This window comes from Schistocerca piceifrons, chromosome 5 (assembly GCF_021461385.2).
Source record: "Schistocerca piceifrons isolate TAMUIC-IGC-003096 chromosome 5, iqSchPice1.1, whole genome shotgun sequence".
Taxonomy (NCBI): domain Eukaryota; kingdom Metazoa; phylum Arthropoda; class Insecta; order Orthoptera; family Acrididae; genus Schistocerca; species Schistocerca piceifrons.
The window spans coordinates 436,073,890-436,091,789 of NC_060142.1; the positions used below are offsets into that span (position 1 = coordinate 436,073,890).

The following is a 17,900-nucleotide window of genomic DNA, read 5'->3' on the forward strand; positions in this document are numbered from 1 at the left end:
TTTTCCTAACAAGATAATTTCCTTCTGTGTTTCGTTAAATAAAGATATTTTTCCATGGTGCGTGAGAGTTACACTTAAGCCTGGCTGAATATTTCGACATACAAATTAAGTTTTTGAATGGCCCATACCCATCCTTTCTGAAAATATTATCCAGTGTCTCCTTCTTGACACAACTCAGATTCAGAAGTTTTGCCAGAATTTATTTTGATGGGTAATTGTTGTTATCCTTTTCACACACTGCATTCGGTTTCCACATAGCACCAATTTCAGGAGGTACAAGAGCAACAAAACTTTGGAGTTTACTGCAGTAACATTTATTGACAATATTATTGTGTTGTACAAATGTAAGCTTACTGCCAGATAAATCGACTCATCATACAGGTGGTGGCTGTTCTGAGCAAAATAAAGTTGTCACAATCAAGGAAATGGTACAATTAATGACACTGACAAGGGGATAGTAATCCTGCGTACTACCCCTCAAACCTCTCAGTAGACAGATGATTACAGCAGGAAAGAGGATGGATACTGTCCCCAGTGTGATTGTTCTTTACCATTTCTGTGAAATCTTTATCCTGTGATTTATGTTACACTAAAAATTCGAATGTGTGTGTTATTTTTCATATCTGAAAGTGCACCCATTCCTCCTTATTCCAAACAGATGAAACTTGGGATAAAATAACAATATATTTTTCCAATTTCACCTAAATAGATAAAATGTTTCTATTTCCGTTTATTCACATTTTTATCTATATGCATGCAAATCAGAAGACACAAGTAGTACAATTGGGAACTTGGTTCTAGGAAATCAGAGGAACAGTTATAAATAAAGATACCAAGCATGTTAAGGCCCTATTATCTTAATATTCTGCTGATATTCAGTCTTTGGTTATGAAAACTGAATGTGTACATGCAGTACATACTTTGATTTTTGTAATAGCATGTTAAAATATGCTCAGACATAAAACTAAATAATTCTCTAATCACCAGGTACCTGAAAGAGGTGAAAGTATCCTACATGACGCCAGATAAACGTGAGCCTGAGTTTGTATTCTACGATATCACAAAAAGTCAAGTGAGCATTTACAGGTTAGTACTTTGCTTTACACACCATTTAACTATTTTCGTAATTCATGGAAGTTGGGCATGGAGGTCTTGGTGACAAATTTTTGTGTTATTGTTTGAACTATATCATCCCAATACATATATTTACCCATGAAATTTAATGTAAATAATAAGTTGGACATTGAATCTGTAAAGAAATTTCCAAAATTCACCAAAATAATCATCAAAACTTCTATTTTATTTTAATGAATGAAAATTCTTTAAGATTGCATTAGGTGTACATTGGTCCCTTTATGAGGCAGCACAACCAGTTTCACACCATTACAGGTGCATCTTTGGGTGATGATAAAGTTTCCCTTCATGAAGCTGGAGAGAATGTACGCTGCCCCTATGTTTAAGGTGAAAACTGATGAATTGCATAAGCTCTTTAAAGGTCAGTCATTGAATGGTTGCACTTGGAATGTATACACCTTGAGGTGAATGTTGAAAGTGTCAAAACTTATGCTCCAATAAAATATCATAGCTTATCACGGGAGACTGGATTATATGCATTTGCGTATTTGGATCCTTTTCCCTGGTTATGGCATATTTCAACTAAAAGCAAGTGATGATGCATATTTTTACTCTATGTTTACAACATTTTAAAAGTTTAGATGGGCAGTCTCTAGCTCGATCTAGTTTTGGTTTCTCACAGATTGACTGTGACTTAGAAATGCGTGCAATCACTAACCGAGAGGCCACTGTCTAGCGAAAATATTACAGAAGAGGAACAGGAACAGGCAGGCGGAGTCAATGCTCCGGCACCTGCGCCTCCAGTTAATCCCTTTTGCTGTCATACCATACGTGTCGGCAACAATTAAATTAAACTATGCATGCTTTTAGTCCCACGTTCATTGTTTCAGTTTAGCTTTCTATTTACTTGTACACAGTTGAACATGTTTATGAAGTGTAGTGTGTAACATGTTGTGTGCCATGCTGCCCGAAAAAAGAAGTGCCATTTTGTGGATAGCTGACCATCCTGGAACATTTACATATGACAGAACTGTTTTGTATTGTCGTGTTCACAAGAAAAACATTTCATGCAAAAAAAAAAAAGTTTGAAATAGACAATAACCCAGGCTTTTAACCCTTGTGCCAAATTGATAGTTTTATTAATGGAACAGGTAACTTTTACAAAAACAATAAGTGCCAACATAGCACCCAAATTCAAATACTGGCCAGTAACTCAGTTGATGTAGAACAGCCTTTTTGTGCTTATAAAAATGGTTTGAGTGATTGAAGACACAACCTTACTACGAAACATTTGAAACAGTACTTGGTCATTTATTTTTTCATAAAAAAAAAATCTAATTGTAAATGATGCTTTCGTTGAGTAGTATTAATTAAAAATTAATGCTGTTCATATATGGGTAGATCACATAACTAATGAGGAGGTATTGAATAGAATTGGGAGAAGAGGAGTTTGTGGCATAACTTGCTAGAAGAAGGGATCGGTTGGTAGGACATGTTCTGAGGCATCAAGGGATCACCAATTTAGTATTGGAGGGCAGTGTGGAGGGTAAAAATAGTAGAGGGAGACCAAGAGATGAAAACACTAAGCAGATTCAGAAGGATGTAGGTTGCAGTAGGTACTGGGAGATGATGAAGCTTGCACACAATAGAGTAGCATGGAGAGCTGCATGAAACCAGTCTCAGGACTGAAGACCACAACGACAACAAAGCTGTTCAGTCCTATTCAATACTTCCTCATTAGTTATATGATCTATCCATCTAATCTTCGGCATTCTTCTGTAGCACCACATTTCGAAAGCTTCTATTCTCTTCTTGTCCAAACTATTTATCGTCCATGTTTCACTTCCATACATGGCTACACTCCATACAAATACTTTCAGAAATGACTTCCTGACACTTAATTCTATACTGGATGTTAACAATTTTCTCTTCTTCAGAAACGCTTTCCTTGCTATTGCCAGTCTACATTTTATATTCTCTCTACTTCGACCATCATCAGTTATTTTGCTCCCCAAATAGCAAAACTCCTTTACTACATTAAGTGACTCATTTCCTAATTTAATTCCCTCAGCATCACCCGACTTATTTGACTACATTCCATTATCCTCGTTTTGCTTTTGTTGATGTTCACCTTATATCCTCCTTCCAAGACACTGTCCATTCCATTCAACTGCTCTTCCAAGTCCTTTGCTGTCTCTGACAGAATTACAATGTCATTGGCGAACCTCAAGGTTTTTATTTCTTCTCCATGGGTTTTAATATCTACTCTGAATTTTTCTTTTGTTTCCTTTACTGCTTACTCAATATAGAGATTGAATAACATCGGGGAGAGGCTACAACCCTGTCTTACTCCCTTCCCAACCACTGCTTCCCTTTCATGTCCCTCGACTCTTATAACTGCCATCTGGTTTCTGTACAAATTGTAAATAGCCTTTCGCTCCCTGTATTTTACCCCTGCCACCTTTAGAATTTGAAAGAGAGTATTCCAGTCAACATTGTCAAAAGCTTCCTCTAAGTCTACAAATGCTAGAAACGTAGGTTTGCCTTTCCTTAATCTTTCTTCTAAGATAAGTCGTAAGGTCAGTATTGCCTCACGTGTTGCAGTATTTCTACGGAATCCAAACTGATCTTCCCCGAGGTCGGCTTCTACTAGTTTTTGCATTCGTCTGTAAAGAATTGGTATTAATATTTTGCAGCTGTGGCTTATTAAACTGATTGTTTGGTAAATTTCACATCTGTCAACACCTGCTTTCTTTGGGATCGGAATTATTATATTCTTCTTGAAGTCTGAGGGTATTTCGCCTGTTTCATACATCTTACTCACCAGATGGTAGAGTTTTGTCAGGACTGGCTCTCCCAAGGCCATCAGTAGTTCCAATGGAATGTTGTCTACTCCTGGGGCCTTGTTTCGACTCAGGTCTTTCAGTGCTCTGTCAAACTCTTCACGCAGTATCATATCTCTCATTTCATCTTCATCTACATCCTCTTCCATTTCCATAATATTGTTCTCAAGTACATCGCCCTTGTATAGACCCTCTATATACTCCTTCCACCTTCCTGCTTTCCCTTCTTTGCTTAGAACTGGGTTTCCATCTGAGCTCTTGATGTTCATACAAGTGGTTCTCTTATCTCCAAAGGTCTCTTTAATTTTCCTGTAGGCAGGATCTATCTTACCCCTAGTGAGATAAGCCTCTACATCCTTACATTTGTCCTCTATCCATCCCTGCTTAGCCATTTTGCACTTCCTGTCGATCTCATTTTTGAGACATTTGTATTCCTTTTTGCCTGCTTCATTTACTGCATTTTTATATTTTCTCCTTTCATCAATTAAATTCAATATTTCTTCTGTTACCCAAGGATTTCTACTAGCCCTCGTCTTTTTACCTACTTGATCCTATGCTGCCTTCACTACTTCATCCCTCAAAGCTACCCATTCTTCTTCTACTGTATTTCTTTCCCCCATTCCTGTCAATTGTTTCCTTATGCTCTCCCTGAAACTCTGTACAACCTCTGGTTCTTTCAGTTTATCCAGGTCCCATCTCCTTAAATTCCCAACTTTTTGCAGTTTCTTCAGTTTTAATCTACAGGTCATAACCAATAGATTGTGGTCAGAGTCCACATCTGCCCCCTGGAAATGTCTTACAATTTAAAACCTGGTTCCTAAATCTCTGTCTTATCATTATATAACCTATCTGATACCTTTTAGTATCTCCAGGGTTCTTCCATGTATACAACCTTCTTTCATGATTCTTAAACCAAGTGTTAGCTATGATTAAGCTGTGCTCTGTGCAAAATTCTACCAGGCGGCTTCCTCTTTCATTTCTTAGCCCCAATCCATATTCACCTACTACGTTTCCTTCTCTCCCTTTTCCTACTACCGAATTCCAGTAACCCATGACTATTAAATTTTCGTCACCCTTCACTATCCGAATAATTTCTTTTATTTCATCATACATTTCTTCAATTTCTTCATCATCTGCAGAGCTAGTTAGCATATAAACTTGTACTACTGTAGTAGGTGTGGGCTTCGTATCTATCTTAGCCATAATAATGCGTTCACTATGCTGTTTGTAGCAGCTTACCCGCATTCCTATTTTCCTATTCATTATTATACCTACTCCTGCATTACCCCTATTTGATTTTGTGTTTATAACCTTGTAGTCACCTCACCAGAAGTCTTGTTCCTCCTGCCACCGAACTTCACTAATTCCCACTATATCTAACTTCAACCTATCCATTTCCCTTTTTAAATTTTCTAACCTACCTGCCCGATTAAGGGATCTGACATTCCACGCTCCGATCCGTAGAATGCCAGTTTTCTTTCTCCTGATAACGGCATCCTCTTGAGTAGTCCCTGCCCAGAGATCCGAATGGGGGGACTATTTTACCTCCGGAATATTTTACCCAAGAGGACGCCATCATCATTTAATCATACAGTAAAGCTTCATGCACTCGGGAAAAATTATGGCCGTAGTTTCCCCTTGCTTTCAGCCGTTCGCAGTACCGGCACAGCAAGGCCGTTTTGGTTATTGTTACAAGGCCAGATCAGTCAATCATCCAGACTGTTGCCCTTGCAACTACTGAAAAGGCTGCTGCCCCTCTTCAGGAACCACACATTTGTCTGGCCTCTCAACAGATACCCTTCCGTTGTGGTTGTACCTACTATCGGTATCGCTGAGGCACACAAGCCTCCCCACCAACGGCAAGGTCCATGGTTCATGGGGGGAGGTAGAGAGGTACAAATTGACACACGTGCTTGGAATGGTATGGGGTTTTATTAGAACCAAAAAAGTACTAAAGTTCAAAAAATGTCCAACAGATGGCGCTTCATCTGATCAGAATAGCAATAATTAGCATAACAAAGTAAGATGAAGCAATGATGCTGTTCTCTACAGGAAATGCTCAATATGTCCACCATCATTCCTCAACAATAGCTGTAGTCGAGGAAGAATGTTGTGAACAGCACTGTAAAGCATGTTCGGAGTTATGGTCAGGCATTAGCATCGGATGTTGTCTTTCAGCATCCCTAGAAACGTCCGTCGATCACGATACACTTGAGACTTCAGGTTACCCCAAAGCCAATAATCGCACGGAATGAGGTCTGGGGACCTGGGAGGCCATGCATGACGAAAGTGGCGGCTGAGCACACGATCACCACCAGACCTTTCACACGTCTAGCAATATGGGGTGGAGCGCCATCCTGCATAAACATGGTACGTTCCAGCAGGTGTTTATCAGCCAGGCTGGGGATGCAATTCTGTAACATATCGGCGTACCTCTCACCCGTCACGGTAGCAGTTACAAAACCTGAATCACGCATTTCCTCGAAGAAAAAAGGCCCAATAATGGTAGATGTGGTAAATCCAACCTATACCGTGACTTTCTCATCGTGCAAGGAGTTTCCACGACAGTTCTAGGGTTTTCTGTAGCCCAAATTCTGCAGTTGTGGACGTTGACAGACCCTCGGAGCATGAAATGAGCTTCGTCGGTCCACAACAGATTACCCAACCAATCATCATCTTCCGCCATCTTTAGAAATGCCCTCCGCTCCACTAAATCGCCAGGTAACAGTTCATGATGCCGATGAATTTTGTACGGATAGGATCGGAGGGTACGCCTAATTGCCAACCAAACAGTAGTGTATGGAATGCTGGTGTGACATGTGACTGTACGAACGCTGACTTCCCCATGCATAGACGGACACGCTACAGTCTCCATTTCTTCCTGAACTGTCTCAGCAGCATTACGCCTTGTGCTCGGTCGGCCACTACGGGGTCTGTCGTCTAAACAACCCGTGGCTTCGAACTTCAAAATCATTCTCGCCACAGCTGCATTTGTCAATGGACCTTTACCCATTCAAATCCCCTTCCTATGGCAATAGGATCGTAACGCTGAACTAGCACAGTCCCCATTCTGATAATACAGCTTCACTAAAAGCACCTTTTCAGGTAACGTCAACATGCTGCGACTACTGGTGTATCTGATTTTTTCTCTCTCTCTCTCTCTCTCTCTCTCTCTCTCTCTCTCTCTCTCTCATTACAGTTCCTTTTATACACGATTGTCATGTGCAGTCACTGACATTTTGCTGTCCAGCGCCATCTGTCGGACCTTTTTTTTTTTTTTTTTTTTTTTTTTTTTATCTAATAAAACCCCATGTCATTCCAAACGTGTGTCAATTTTTACCTCTCTGTCTGCATTATTCCGTGGTTTATTAAGTTTTCAAATTTATACTGGCTTTTTGATCACCCGGTATTTCGAAAGGGTTCTTGTTATTTTCACTGGAAATAGTCATATCAAGGAAATTAATTTCTTCACTCTCTGATGTTCACTAGTTAATGGTACAATAAATCATATCTAAAATGCAAACAAGCAATTGCCTGCATATTTATACCCAGATAAATCACCAAACATGTATATTTAGATGCAGATTGTGTGTGGCAGTACGCCACTATTCTCACCGCAACCTTCACTGTGCATAATTATCCCACCACTCTAGTTCAAAAAATTTCCTAGACTATAACATCCAATCCTGATCCCTCCTAAAAACAGCTTAGCAGCACTACACCTCTTGTCACTCGGTACTATCAGCGTCTTGATTGTATTAATCAGTTACTTCGACTAGGCTATGACTTCCTGAAATGAAGTCGATTGTGTGCTTCCCCCCCCCCCCCCCCCCCCCCCCTTCAAATCTTCACAATAATGTGGTTGGACCCTATGCTTCTTCTGCACCGCTTTCCTTCCTCTATGTTTAACATCCCTTTGACTGTTCCTTGCCCAATGCACCCTCCTACCACCACCTATAACGGCACTATAACTGGCAAAACATATACTATTAAACGGAAAGTCATCTGTGAAACATCACGTCATGTACTGCCTGTTATGTAGTAAACACTGTTCAGCCTCCTACGTTGGTGTGACTACCACAGAGTTATTAGTTAGAATGATTGGGCATAGACAGAGGGCTTATAATGCCAACACACAATATCCTGTTACAGAGCACACTATCCAGCATGACCGACGTGAGCTTGGTGACTGTTTCACCACGCGTGCCATCTGTATTCTCACTTGTTATAAGTGTTTCTCGGAACTCTGCAGGTGGGAACTGGCATTGCAATATGTGCTTGGTTCTCATTGCCCACCTGGCTAAATTTGTGTTAATTTCTGTGGTCTCAGAATTTGTTTTCAGGAACTATTCGTTTGCTTCACTTCTTTTATTTTTCTGTAACTTTTATTTCTGACCTGTCTATTTTTGCCTGCTCCCCTTATCTGTCTACAATGTGTTGTACACTTAGCTTTCTGTGCTCACTGTCTTTTGCATGGCGTTCCTTCAGTAATGTCTGTCTTGCTTATTACTTAGTCTTTCACATTATAGTTCCCCGGTTTTTCAAATCTTGTCCATAGAGGCACCAACGACCAGTCCTTCCTGACCCAGGGCTCTGGGTGACTTTTCCATAACTCTCCCATTTCCTTAAACCACCCATTTATTGCTGTGTAATATCAGATATAACATTTCACTGAAATATGAGCTTATTGTATGTTAGATTGGTAACACAAAAATCATGAAAATTAAGAGTACCAAAGGCCTATTAGGCAGTGATGTAAATGTAACTAACATTGGTATAACTAGAAATGGGAAAAATAGTATGAGGGTCATTCAGCAATTAAAGAGACAAAATTGTCTGGAGGTAAAGCATTTATTTTTACAGAGCAATACTTTTTCTACTTTTCAACATAATCGCCTCAAACATTTATGCACTTGTTCCAACAGGCTACAAGGGTTTTTATTCTGGCTGCAAAGAACTCTTTATCTTGATGGTTGACCCAGTTTCTCACAAACTTTTTCATGTCCTCGTTGTCCTGGAACCTCTTCCCACCTAATGCCTCCTTCAGTACACCAAAAAAATGGAAATCACTGGGTGCTAGATCAATACTGTCAGTAAGGGGGATGAGGCAGTACTTTCTAGCCCATTTTGTTGATGGTTTTACGGGTTAATTGAACAATATGAGGATGTGTGTTGTCTTGCTGGAGAATCGCACCTCTCCTCTGAGATCCACGTCGTCTCTCTCTGATGGCTGGCTTCACCTTGTTTAAAAGCAAATCTGAGTAGTATTGGCTGTTCATTGTACACTGCTCTTCAAGATAATCACAAAAAACTGGACCTTCAGCATCCCAAAACGCCATCGAAATGACTTTTACTGCTGATTCTTCGGTTTTGAATTTTTTCTTGACGGGTTACTTGGTGCGTGTCCACTCCATGCTTTGTCTTTTTGATTCTGGATCAATAGTAAACTAAAGTTTCATCACAAGTTAAAATTTTGTTGGGGACGTGCTCACTTTGTCTTCCATAACATTCCTTTAGCTCTGTACACACTCTCAACCTTGTTTCCTTGTGTAGCAGCGTCAACTCCTTCGGGACCCATTTTGCACGTTTTGCGGTACTTCAACTTATTACAGTTAATGTTTTGAACTGTACCAGTACTACCTTGAATGTTATCAACTATCATTTCCACAGTCACATGGCGGTCGGCATGAATAATGTCATCAATTTGACTTTCAGGTGAGGGAGTGGAAACTGCAACTGGTCGGCCAGTCACTGAGTCATGACCTTTTTTGAACTGCTCTACCCACTTGTAAAACTTTGCATGATTCATACAACCTTCACCATAAACTTTAGACATTATACAGCACATATTCACTGGTTTCTCGCCTCCAGCAAGTTAAAAAACAACCGGAATAATAGAACGTTGTTCAACTTATGTGGAGTTATCATCTTGAAATGTATTTTTGAGGTTGTAAACAAAACAATATTGATACATCAGCTGATCAGGGCTCATCCCAGTGATGCCAACTTAAAGCCATAAAAGTACCAAACTTTCCCTACAAACAGTTTTTTCCTGAGACCAATTTGTCTCTCTAATTATTGAATGGCCCTCATAGGTACTGCTTTGTGAGGTTTATTTTAAGGTATGTTGGGATTCCCAAAGGCTGCCAAAAAGTTTCGAGAAAATGAAATTTTCTAACTTGTATCATGAGGAAACTAACACATTATTTTAATGAAAGTAGGCATTTTTGGAATCAGAAAAATCGGGGCTACAAAACCATTTCACTGAATTTTTTAAATAAAATTTTTAATAATTTTTGTAAATGTGTTGGAAGAACAGTGATGGAAGTGACAATTATTTTAAATAAAAAGAGTTGATCACATAAAAACATTTATTAAAATGGTGACCAGTTTCAGTGTGTTTTTAAGACCATGTTCAGATTGTTCTCTGAAACATAAGTACATTTACAGACTTACAGGGACATCTGACAACAAGGGTTACAAATTGAAATAAACAAACATAAGAATAATTGAAAGAAAATACACCCAGCGGTGGTAGGCAGAGGTGATGAAAAGAGCAGGCATGATCCGTTGAGTGGATAGTGGGGAGAGGCTGTGAGTTAAGTAGGGGAGAGAGGCTCTGTCCACTGTCTTTCATGCGATGTCACATGGTGTAACAAGTCATTTTATGGAAAATGATGGGTTACACTGTCAGCTTGTCAGAAAAATAAAAGATGAGTCTGATGTTCAACAAATGTTTCTATTAGTAGGTAAGTTTTGGGTGGCATATTGTCCACAAAGGAGCTTGCAAATCGGTCAGCAATTGATATTTATAAAGGTATCGACAGAAAATGCAGAATTGTAAACTTTGGTGGCTAATGGATGAATGTGTGATGCTGCAGTGCAATTTCATCATGCAGATGGCAAGAATAGTAAACAGAGAACATGTTGATACCAGCGCATAAGGTCTTTGCAAATTTCATTCTGTGTACTGTATTGAAGAGTAATTATGCCTTGCAGACACACATGAACAATATATGGAGCTGTCAACATTTGAGACAGGATATGTTGTTGGGCTCAAAGAAGCTGGTTGGAGTAATTGTCATCTCTCGACATTTGAATAGGAGCGATGCCACTATTCGACAACATTGGCAGGAATGGGTGAACCATGGTTGAACGAAGTTTCAAGAAGGAAGTGGTCGACCTAGAGGGATGACGGAATGAGAGGACCAAGCAATTGTAGAGAGGCACTTGGTGCCCCGGATTCACCATTATCATCAATGCAATGTGCCAGTGGTGCTTCAGCGATGACAATGACCAATAACAGGCAGCTCACAGAAAGGACACTTAGCTCGTGGCACCCCTTTCACTATCATTGAACTCTGTACACCAACAAACGTGTTTGTAGTGGTGTAAGGCACATATGGCCTGGAATATCATTTACTGAGATAGAATTGTCTTCAGTGATGTGTCCCACTTCAAACTGAGTCCGAATGATGAGGGAGGTTATGTATGGAGATGCCCCAGACAGCGGTGGGATACCAACATGACTGTCACACGTCATATGGCACGACAACCCGGAGTGATGGTCTGGGGTGCCATTTCCTTTCGTAGCAGGGCCCCGTTGGTTGTCATCTTGCGACACCCTTACAGCAAGCAGAATGTCGATGATATTTTATGCTTTGTTTTGTTGCCATTCATGGCAAGTCACCTTGGGTTTACATTTCAGCAGGACAATGTTGACCACACAGGGCGAGAGCTGCTACTGCTTGTCTTCATACTTGCCAAACCTTACCATGGCCAGCAGACCCACCAGATCTCTCCCCCAGTGAGAATGTTTGGAGCATTATGGACAGGGGCCTCTAACCAGCTCATGATTTTGATGATCTAACACATCATTTGGACAGAATTTGGGACAGTATCCCTCAGTAGAACATCCAAAAACTCTCAGTGCCAAGCTGAATGACTGCTTGCATAAGGAACAGAAGTGGACCAACTTGTTATCGAATTGCTCAATTTGTGAACTCTCACTTGAATAAATTATCATCTTTTTTTTTAATGTGTGATCGTTTGTGGGTACGTGCACATCAGATCTATAGATTTCCGTCCCATTCAGGTAATTCCTTAGTAGTGTGCCTTCTTTTTTCTTCTTAGAGCGCAAATAAGTAATTTATAAACACTGAACTGACTGCAGTTTTCACCACTGGTAATCTCTTACAGAGTAGATTCAAACACTGTTGGTAAAGGCAGTAGTAAATATTTAATTTCTGGAGTTCACAAAATTGTGTGTGCTGACTTAGATGATGTCTGACAGACAGGCTGTATTGGCTCCATTTGGTTTAGAGATCATACAGCAAGTGCCAGCTGTGGTAAATCATTATTTGGCGTGCACCTGATCCAGAGGAATCTTTCCAAAGGGTCAATTCATAATAATATACAAATTCTCTATAATACCACCCCCCCCCCCAAAGAAATTTTCTTAAATACACTAGAAGAGAGAGAAATTCATGCACATCACAAAAATAAGCCATTATCTTTACTGAATGAGCAGTTAGATTTTAGAGAAAAATATTTCTTTGAAGGCTTGATTTCCTGTTTTAATGATTGAAACCTTTGTTAAGCTTTTAAAGGTATATACTTATACCATTTCCATTAACAATTATCATCTTTTGTATATTTTATTATACATCTCAATAACTATTTCCTCTTATGGTGATCCATTAAGTATTACTATTGAGGCTACAATTGCGGTGTTTATGAGGTGTGGTCATAAAATAGTAAGGACTGTTGCTATAGAACAATTTATTTTGAAAACTTAAATATCTAACAGTCACCCTCAGTATACTCCCTTCCTCTATCCCGACAATGCTGCACGTTAATTTTCTATTGATGGATACAAGTCTTCCTTTTTGAAGAGCTTTCATGACGTGTGTCGCTTTTTCTTTGGCTGCTTCAATGGACTGAAATTCTGTTTCTTTTAATGCAGATTTGACCTTGGGTAATAGGTACGTCATGTGGTGCTATGACAGGTGAATAAGGTGGGTGATGTAACAGTGGGATGCTGTATGTTGCTAGAAGCCTTTTAGCAGACAGTGCAGTATGAGATCTCATCATCTTGAAGCAGAACCCATGACGTGTTCTTCCACAATTTGGGTCTTTCTTTATCCACAGAGTTGAGCAAGGACCTCAAGATAGTAATGTTGATTAATAATTTGACCTTCAGGAACCCAGTGAAGATACGCAATTCCAGAATATCAAAAACAATAATCATTGTTTTGAATCTTGATTTGCTCATTCAAGCTTTTTTGCGTCTCAGTGAAGTTGGGCCTTTCCAGTGCATGGATGGGCACTTAGTTTCTGGATCACATGTTATCACTCTCTCTCCAAGAAATTAGGATCAGTTTCAGTGGTGTTTAAAGTGTCTGTACAAATATATTCATGGGCTACTTTTTGTTTGCTAGTGAAAATGTTGAGCAACAGTTATGCACACGCTTTTCTCATGGTAAATTGGTTATGTAAAATTCGCCTTATGCATTCTTTGTCAACTCCTACAGTTCGAGCAAGCAATCAATCGAATGCAGAGTCTGTGGTCAAATTGAATCCAATTTAGCTTCCTTTTTGATATTTTCATCTGTTTCTGATGTTGAAATGCATCCTGGTTGTGAGTCATCTTCAACATCTCTTCAGTCATCTTCAACATCTCTTCGACCATCTTGGAAACGCGTATGTGATAAACATGCTTCGCTATACACAATCACACTGATTTGTCTACAGCTATCAGAGATGCCAAATTCGACTGAGAAGATTCCACGTTTCACAGATATTGGTCATTCACCTTTGGTGCATGTGTATTCTGTGACCGCATCAGTTCCATTTTTTTAGCCACACCTTGATATCTGTGCACAGTAAGGTCCTATTCACACAGCGATAATTAAGTCTCCGGGTGACTGAGATACTCTGTAACCAAGTGACTCAGCATGTGTGATTAGGTGGGGTCGTTCAGAGGAGTATATTTCAGTAGTGGCATCCTAGAGTCGCTGCAACTCAGATGCTATGCGACCCAACATGCTAGTCACCTGGTCTCCCAATCTTCTGGTTGCATTCGTACCATTGGGTTGCGCAATGTGCGAACAAATGTTTAATTTGGAATTCGTGGGAGAAATATCCAGAACTATAAAATTACAAATTCAAAGGGTATTTAAGGAAGGAAGTGACAGAGAGAATATGGCACGAAGTAGCCAAGAAAGTTAATCTATCAGTTAAGTTCATTACCAGTAATTAAAATTTTTAACGCCCTACTCACTATGCTTTAAGATCCATTTTATTGAAAAATGAATCAAAGATTTATAAGCACCCACTATATAATAAATAAGCAACTATAACATTTTTAATTACGTACAAGGGTTGACTGCAAAGTAATGCCTCCACCTTTGCAACTCTTCAACAGTTCGCAGCGTTGGTATGCAGCAGGTACTGGCTTTTTCTGTAGCCTCTTCTCTACAGCTCCAGTTGGCGTGAAGCCTTAGCATTGAAGGGTTGTGTTGTTACAGTATTAAGTATGGAACCCTGTACAGATGGTCGGTCGATGCAATTTAAGCAATGTGCAGTCATTGTGTTCTTGACAGCAGAAGGTGTCACCCCAAAGGAGATTAATCAGGGAATAAAAGCAGTTTATGGTGCTTGTGTTGATGTGAGTACTATGTGTTGTTGGGCGAGTAAGTTTAAAGATGTTGAGGTGGGAACATCTGGCCTGCATCACAAACGAGATTTGGACGTCCTATGACAGCAACCACCAAGTTTCACAAACAAAATGTTGACAGTTTGATTCAGGATGATCATTGTATCACTCAGAGAGAAACTGCAAGTACAAACAGCATTTCACAAGAACGTGTGGGTCACATTATTGCTTTGTTTGGCTATCGGAAGACCTGTGCATGATGCGTACCCTAGATGCTGACTCCTGAAATGAAGCTGCACAGACTTGAAATTTGCCAGGAACTCCTCATGTTAAGAGAATGATGGTGACACCTTCCTCCATTCAATTGTGACAGGAGACGAAACGTGGGTACACCATTATGACTCAAGAATGAAACATCAGTCTATGGAATATCGACACAAAGACTCGCCCCAGAAAAAGAAATTATGCTTCTGATTAAGACGTTGAGAGAACTGTGAGACTGTGGTTGCGGAAACAGTGTGTTGACTTCTTCCGTGACGGCTTCAGAAAACTTGTTGGCAGAAATGTATCCAATTGGCTGGTGATTATGTGGGAAAGTGAATATTGGTAATTAAATATCACATTCTAAGGATTATTTCTGTGTTCGATTTATTAAAATATTCCTATCCAAAACCAATTAATGAAAGTGGAGGCATTGCTCCTCATTCAACCCCACAATATTCCTATCCAAAACCAATTAATGAAAGTGGAGGCATTACTCCTCATTCAACCCTCGTATTAATACAATACGTAAATAAAAAAGTACAGAAATTCATTTATAACTTTTACGCAAATACACATTACACGTAAAAAATTTGGTAAAGAAAGACAATTATAGTAGGTCCTGATTATTGTTGATTCATTACTTTCACTGCGACTGAAGGGAAGTGCAAGGTGTCGGAAGGCAGTTTGCTAAATAATTCCTTAATTCATAAGCAGTAGAATGAGGATGCAATGCAATGTCTTTCCTTGGCTGTATTCTGACTTGGCATTTCAAAGTTGATGCGTTGTTGTTCACCACAACTCTACACTCTTCCTGTAGTTTGAGAACGAAAAGAACTGCTCAGGACTTGTGGAACTTTTGTGTCAGCATTCCGTATGCATAGTCCACAGATTTTCTTTCTCTGCTTAATCTATAATCATAAATTCTCTTCACATTGAGTGTTCTTTGTGGGTACAGTCACATCAAGTAGCATGATAATGGAACCACTTACCTCCTACAAAGTAATAAGGGAAACTATATTCATTTTCATCACCTGGTAATCTCAAAGGCAATGGCAATTTTCATCTTCCATTTGTAATTCAGTGTTTGGTTTCTGAAGCACAAAATATTCCTCCATCACTATTTCTACCTGCATAATCAGTTTTAATTATGATGAATAAACCATCGGCATCATTGTGTGCCATCAGTAATGTGGAGTGGTTACAATTTATAATTGTAGTTGTTGAACCCGTCCCTCGTAATTTTTCAGTGCAGATATATTCCCTGTCCAATGCACCCAAGCAGTTATGCAACTTGTAACCTACAATAGATATTATTCTCAGTGTAAGGATGAACCCACAACTTTCTCACTTTTCTACTTCTGTACCGGCGGTAATAATAATACTGTAATACAATATCTTCATCACTGATAGTCACTGGACATGGTACTACTTGGGCTACGGGATGGCACACAAAAAAGCATGCTACATATGTTCTTTGTCCACAGCCAATGAAACTGATTTTATTTTCTGTTCACTCCGCATGTGAATTGGCAATACAGGAGACTCATGTCATGCCTGTGCGAATGTGATCGGCTACTAGAGTCATCCAGTCTCTGTCTCTTGGTTGTCAGGCAGCTGGAGAACTGATTGGAGTATCCCTGTGTGAATAGGGCCTAATTTTTAGATCTGTTACTTAGTGACAGTCTGACAGACACCATTGGGCAAAATTCTTCAACCTTCATGTCTCTAGGGGCCCAACGACATTTTACTGGTCTTGACTGAAAAACACGACCTGGCATTCATATTACTGTAGCAATGTCTCAAGTTATTTTTACCTTGTTGGTGATCCATAGTGAGTATACATCCCCACAATTACTTGCAGCACCTAACACACAGTACTTGATCTTTGTTTGCCATTCCACATCAACACGTAGCAGTAGCCAGTGGTTGTTATATTCTCCGACACTATTGTCTGGTAGCCTCAGATGGTTCACATCAACACTTCATGCCATCTCTACACCAATGATGTCTCCCTAATTTGTCTTTGTTGTGGTTATGTTTTATTATGTACTGACACAGAGTTCACGAACTGCCCATAGAGAGCAGTCTTTGTTCTCAGAACTGACTGGTATTGAATAAAAAGTTATTGGGTTTCCAGCTGCGTCAAGTGATTAAAATTACACGAGCTTTCGGCCAAGCGCACCTTGACCATTGTCAAGTGTATGACTGCCAGGGGGCTGCTGGTACACTATTATATATGCTAACTCTCAACTGTGATGTCAACAATGCCCACAGCATCGCTGTATATGGGCATACATTGACTCGACATTAGATGTGCCTACCTCATCTGTGCGATCGCTGGATCCCACGCCGTGCTATTGGTTTACAAACTGTAATTGTACACAATTTATTCTGATAAAATGTTTCCCCTAACAGTTAAGTTTTGTTTTTATGTAGTCTAGATTTCAGCTTTTGTATTTTATTGCATGCTACTACTTTGTATGTACATTATTTTTGTAATGTTTTTACTTACTGTGCCCCATGCTGACCACAACTGTCACCATGTGGTAGATGCTGTGCAGTCTCTTCTACTTATCCTTATAGCCTCTCTACACTATGCAGCAGCTTACATTCGTGACTCAACAGATGATATCTGCTCCATTAACCAGCTCTGCCTGCCACTCTGGGAACATTTTCTTCTAATTGTTCTTATTTTTAAATGTTTTAATTTGTTACTGTACTTGTTGGATGTCCCTCTAAGTGTGTAAACATATTTGTATTTCAGAGAATTGTCTGAAGGTGGTTTTAAAAACAGACTGAAACTGGTCACCATTTTAACAAATATTTTTATTCGATCAAGACTATTTTAATTTTAAAAAATCAAAATTTTAGAATGGAACTTTCTAGCACAAGTAGTTTTTAGTATGAATGACTTTTGAAATACGAAACAATGGGAAATCCAGCATGTTACAATAATATGGAAAGAATAGGGAGGTGTTGAGTCGCAGGCAGGCACAGTGAAAACAAATTCTAGAAATACTCTATCAAGCTATCCTTCATCACAAAATTCTCACTCATGTGGC

At 39.5% G+C, this 17,900-nt stretch overlaps 1 protein-coding gene across 1 annotated transcript in view; it reads left to right on the top strand.

The window, feature by feature from the left end:
- Positions 1-17,900, top strand: part of LOC124798075 (nicalin) — a 123,063-nt gene that overhangs the window by 101,419 nt on the left and 3,744 nt on the right. Inside the window, exon 11 of the mRNA XM_047261315.1 lies at positions 988-1,086. Within this exon, the coding sequence (XP_047117271.1) occupies positions 988-1,086 (99 nt within the window). The remainder of the gene's footprint in view (positions 1-987; positions 1,087-17,900) is intronic.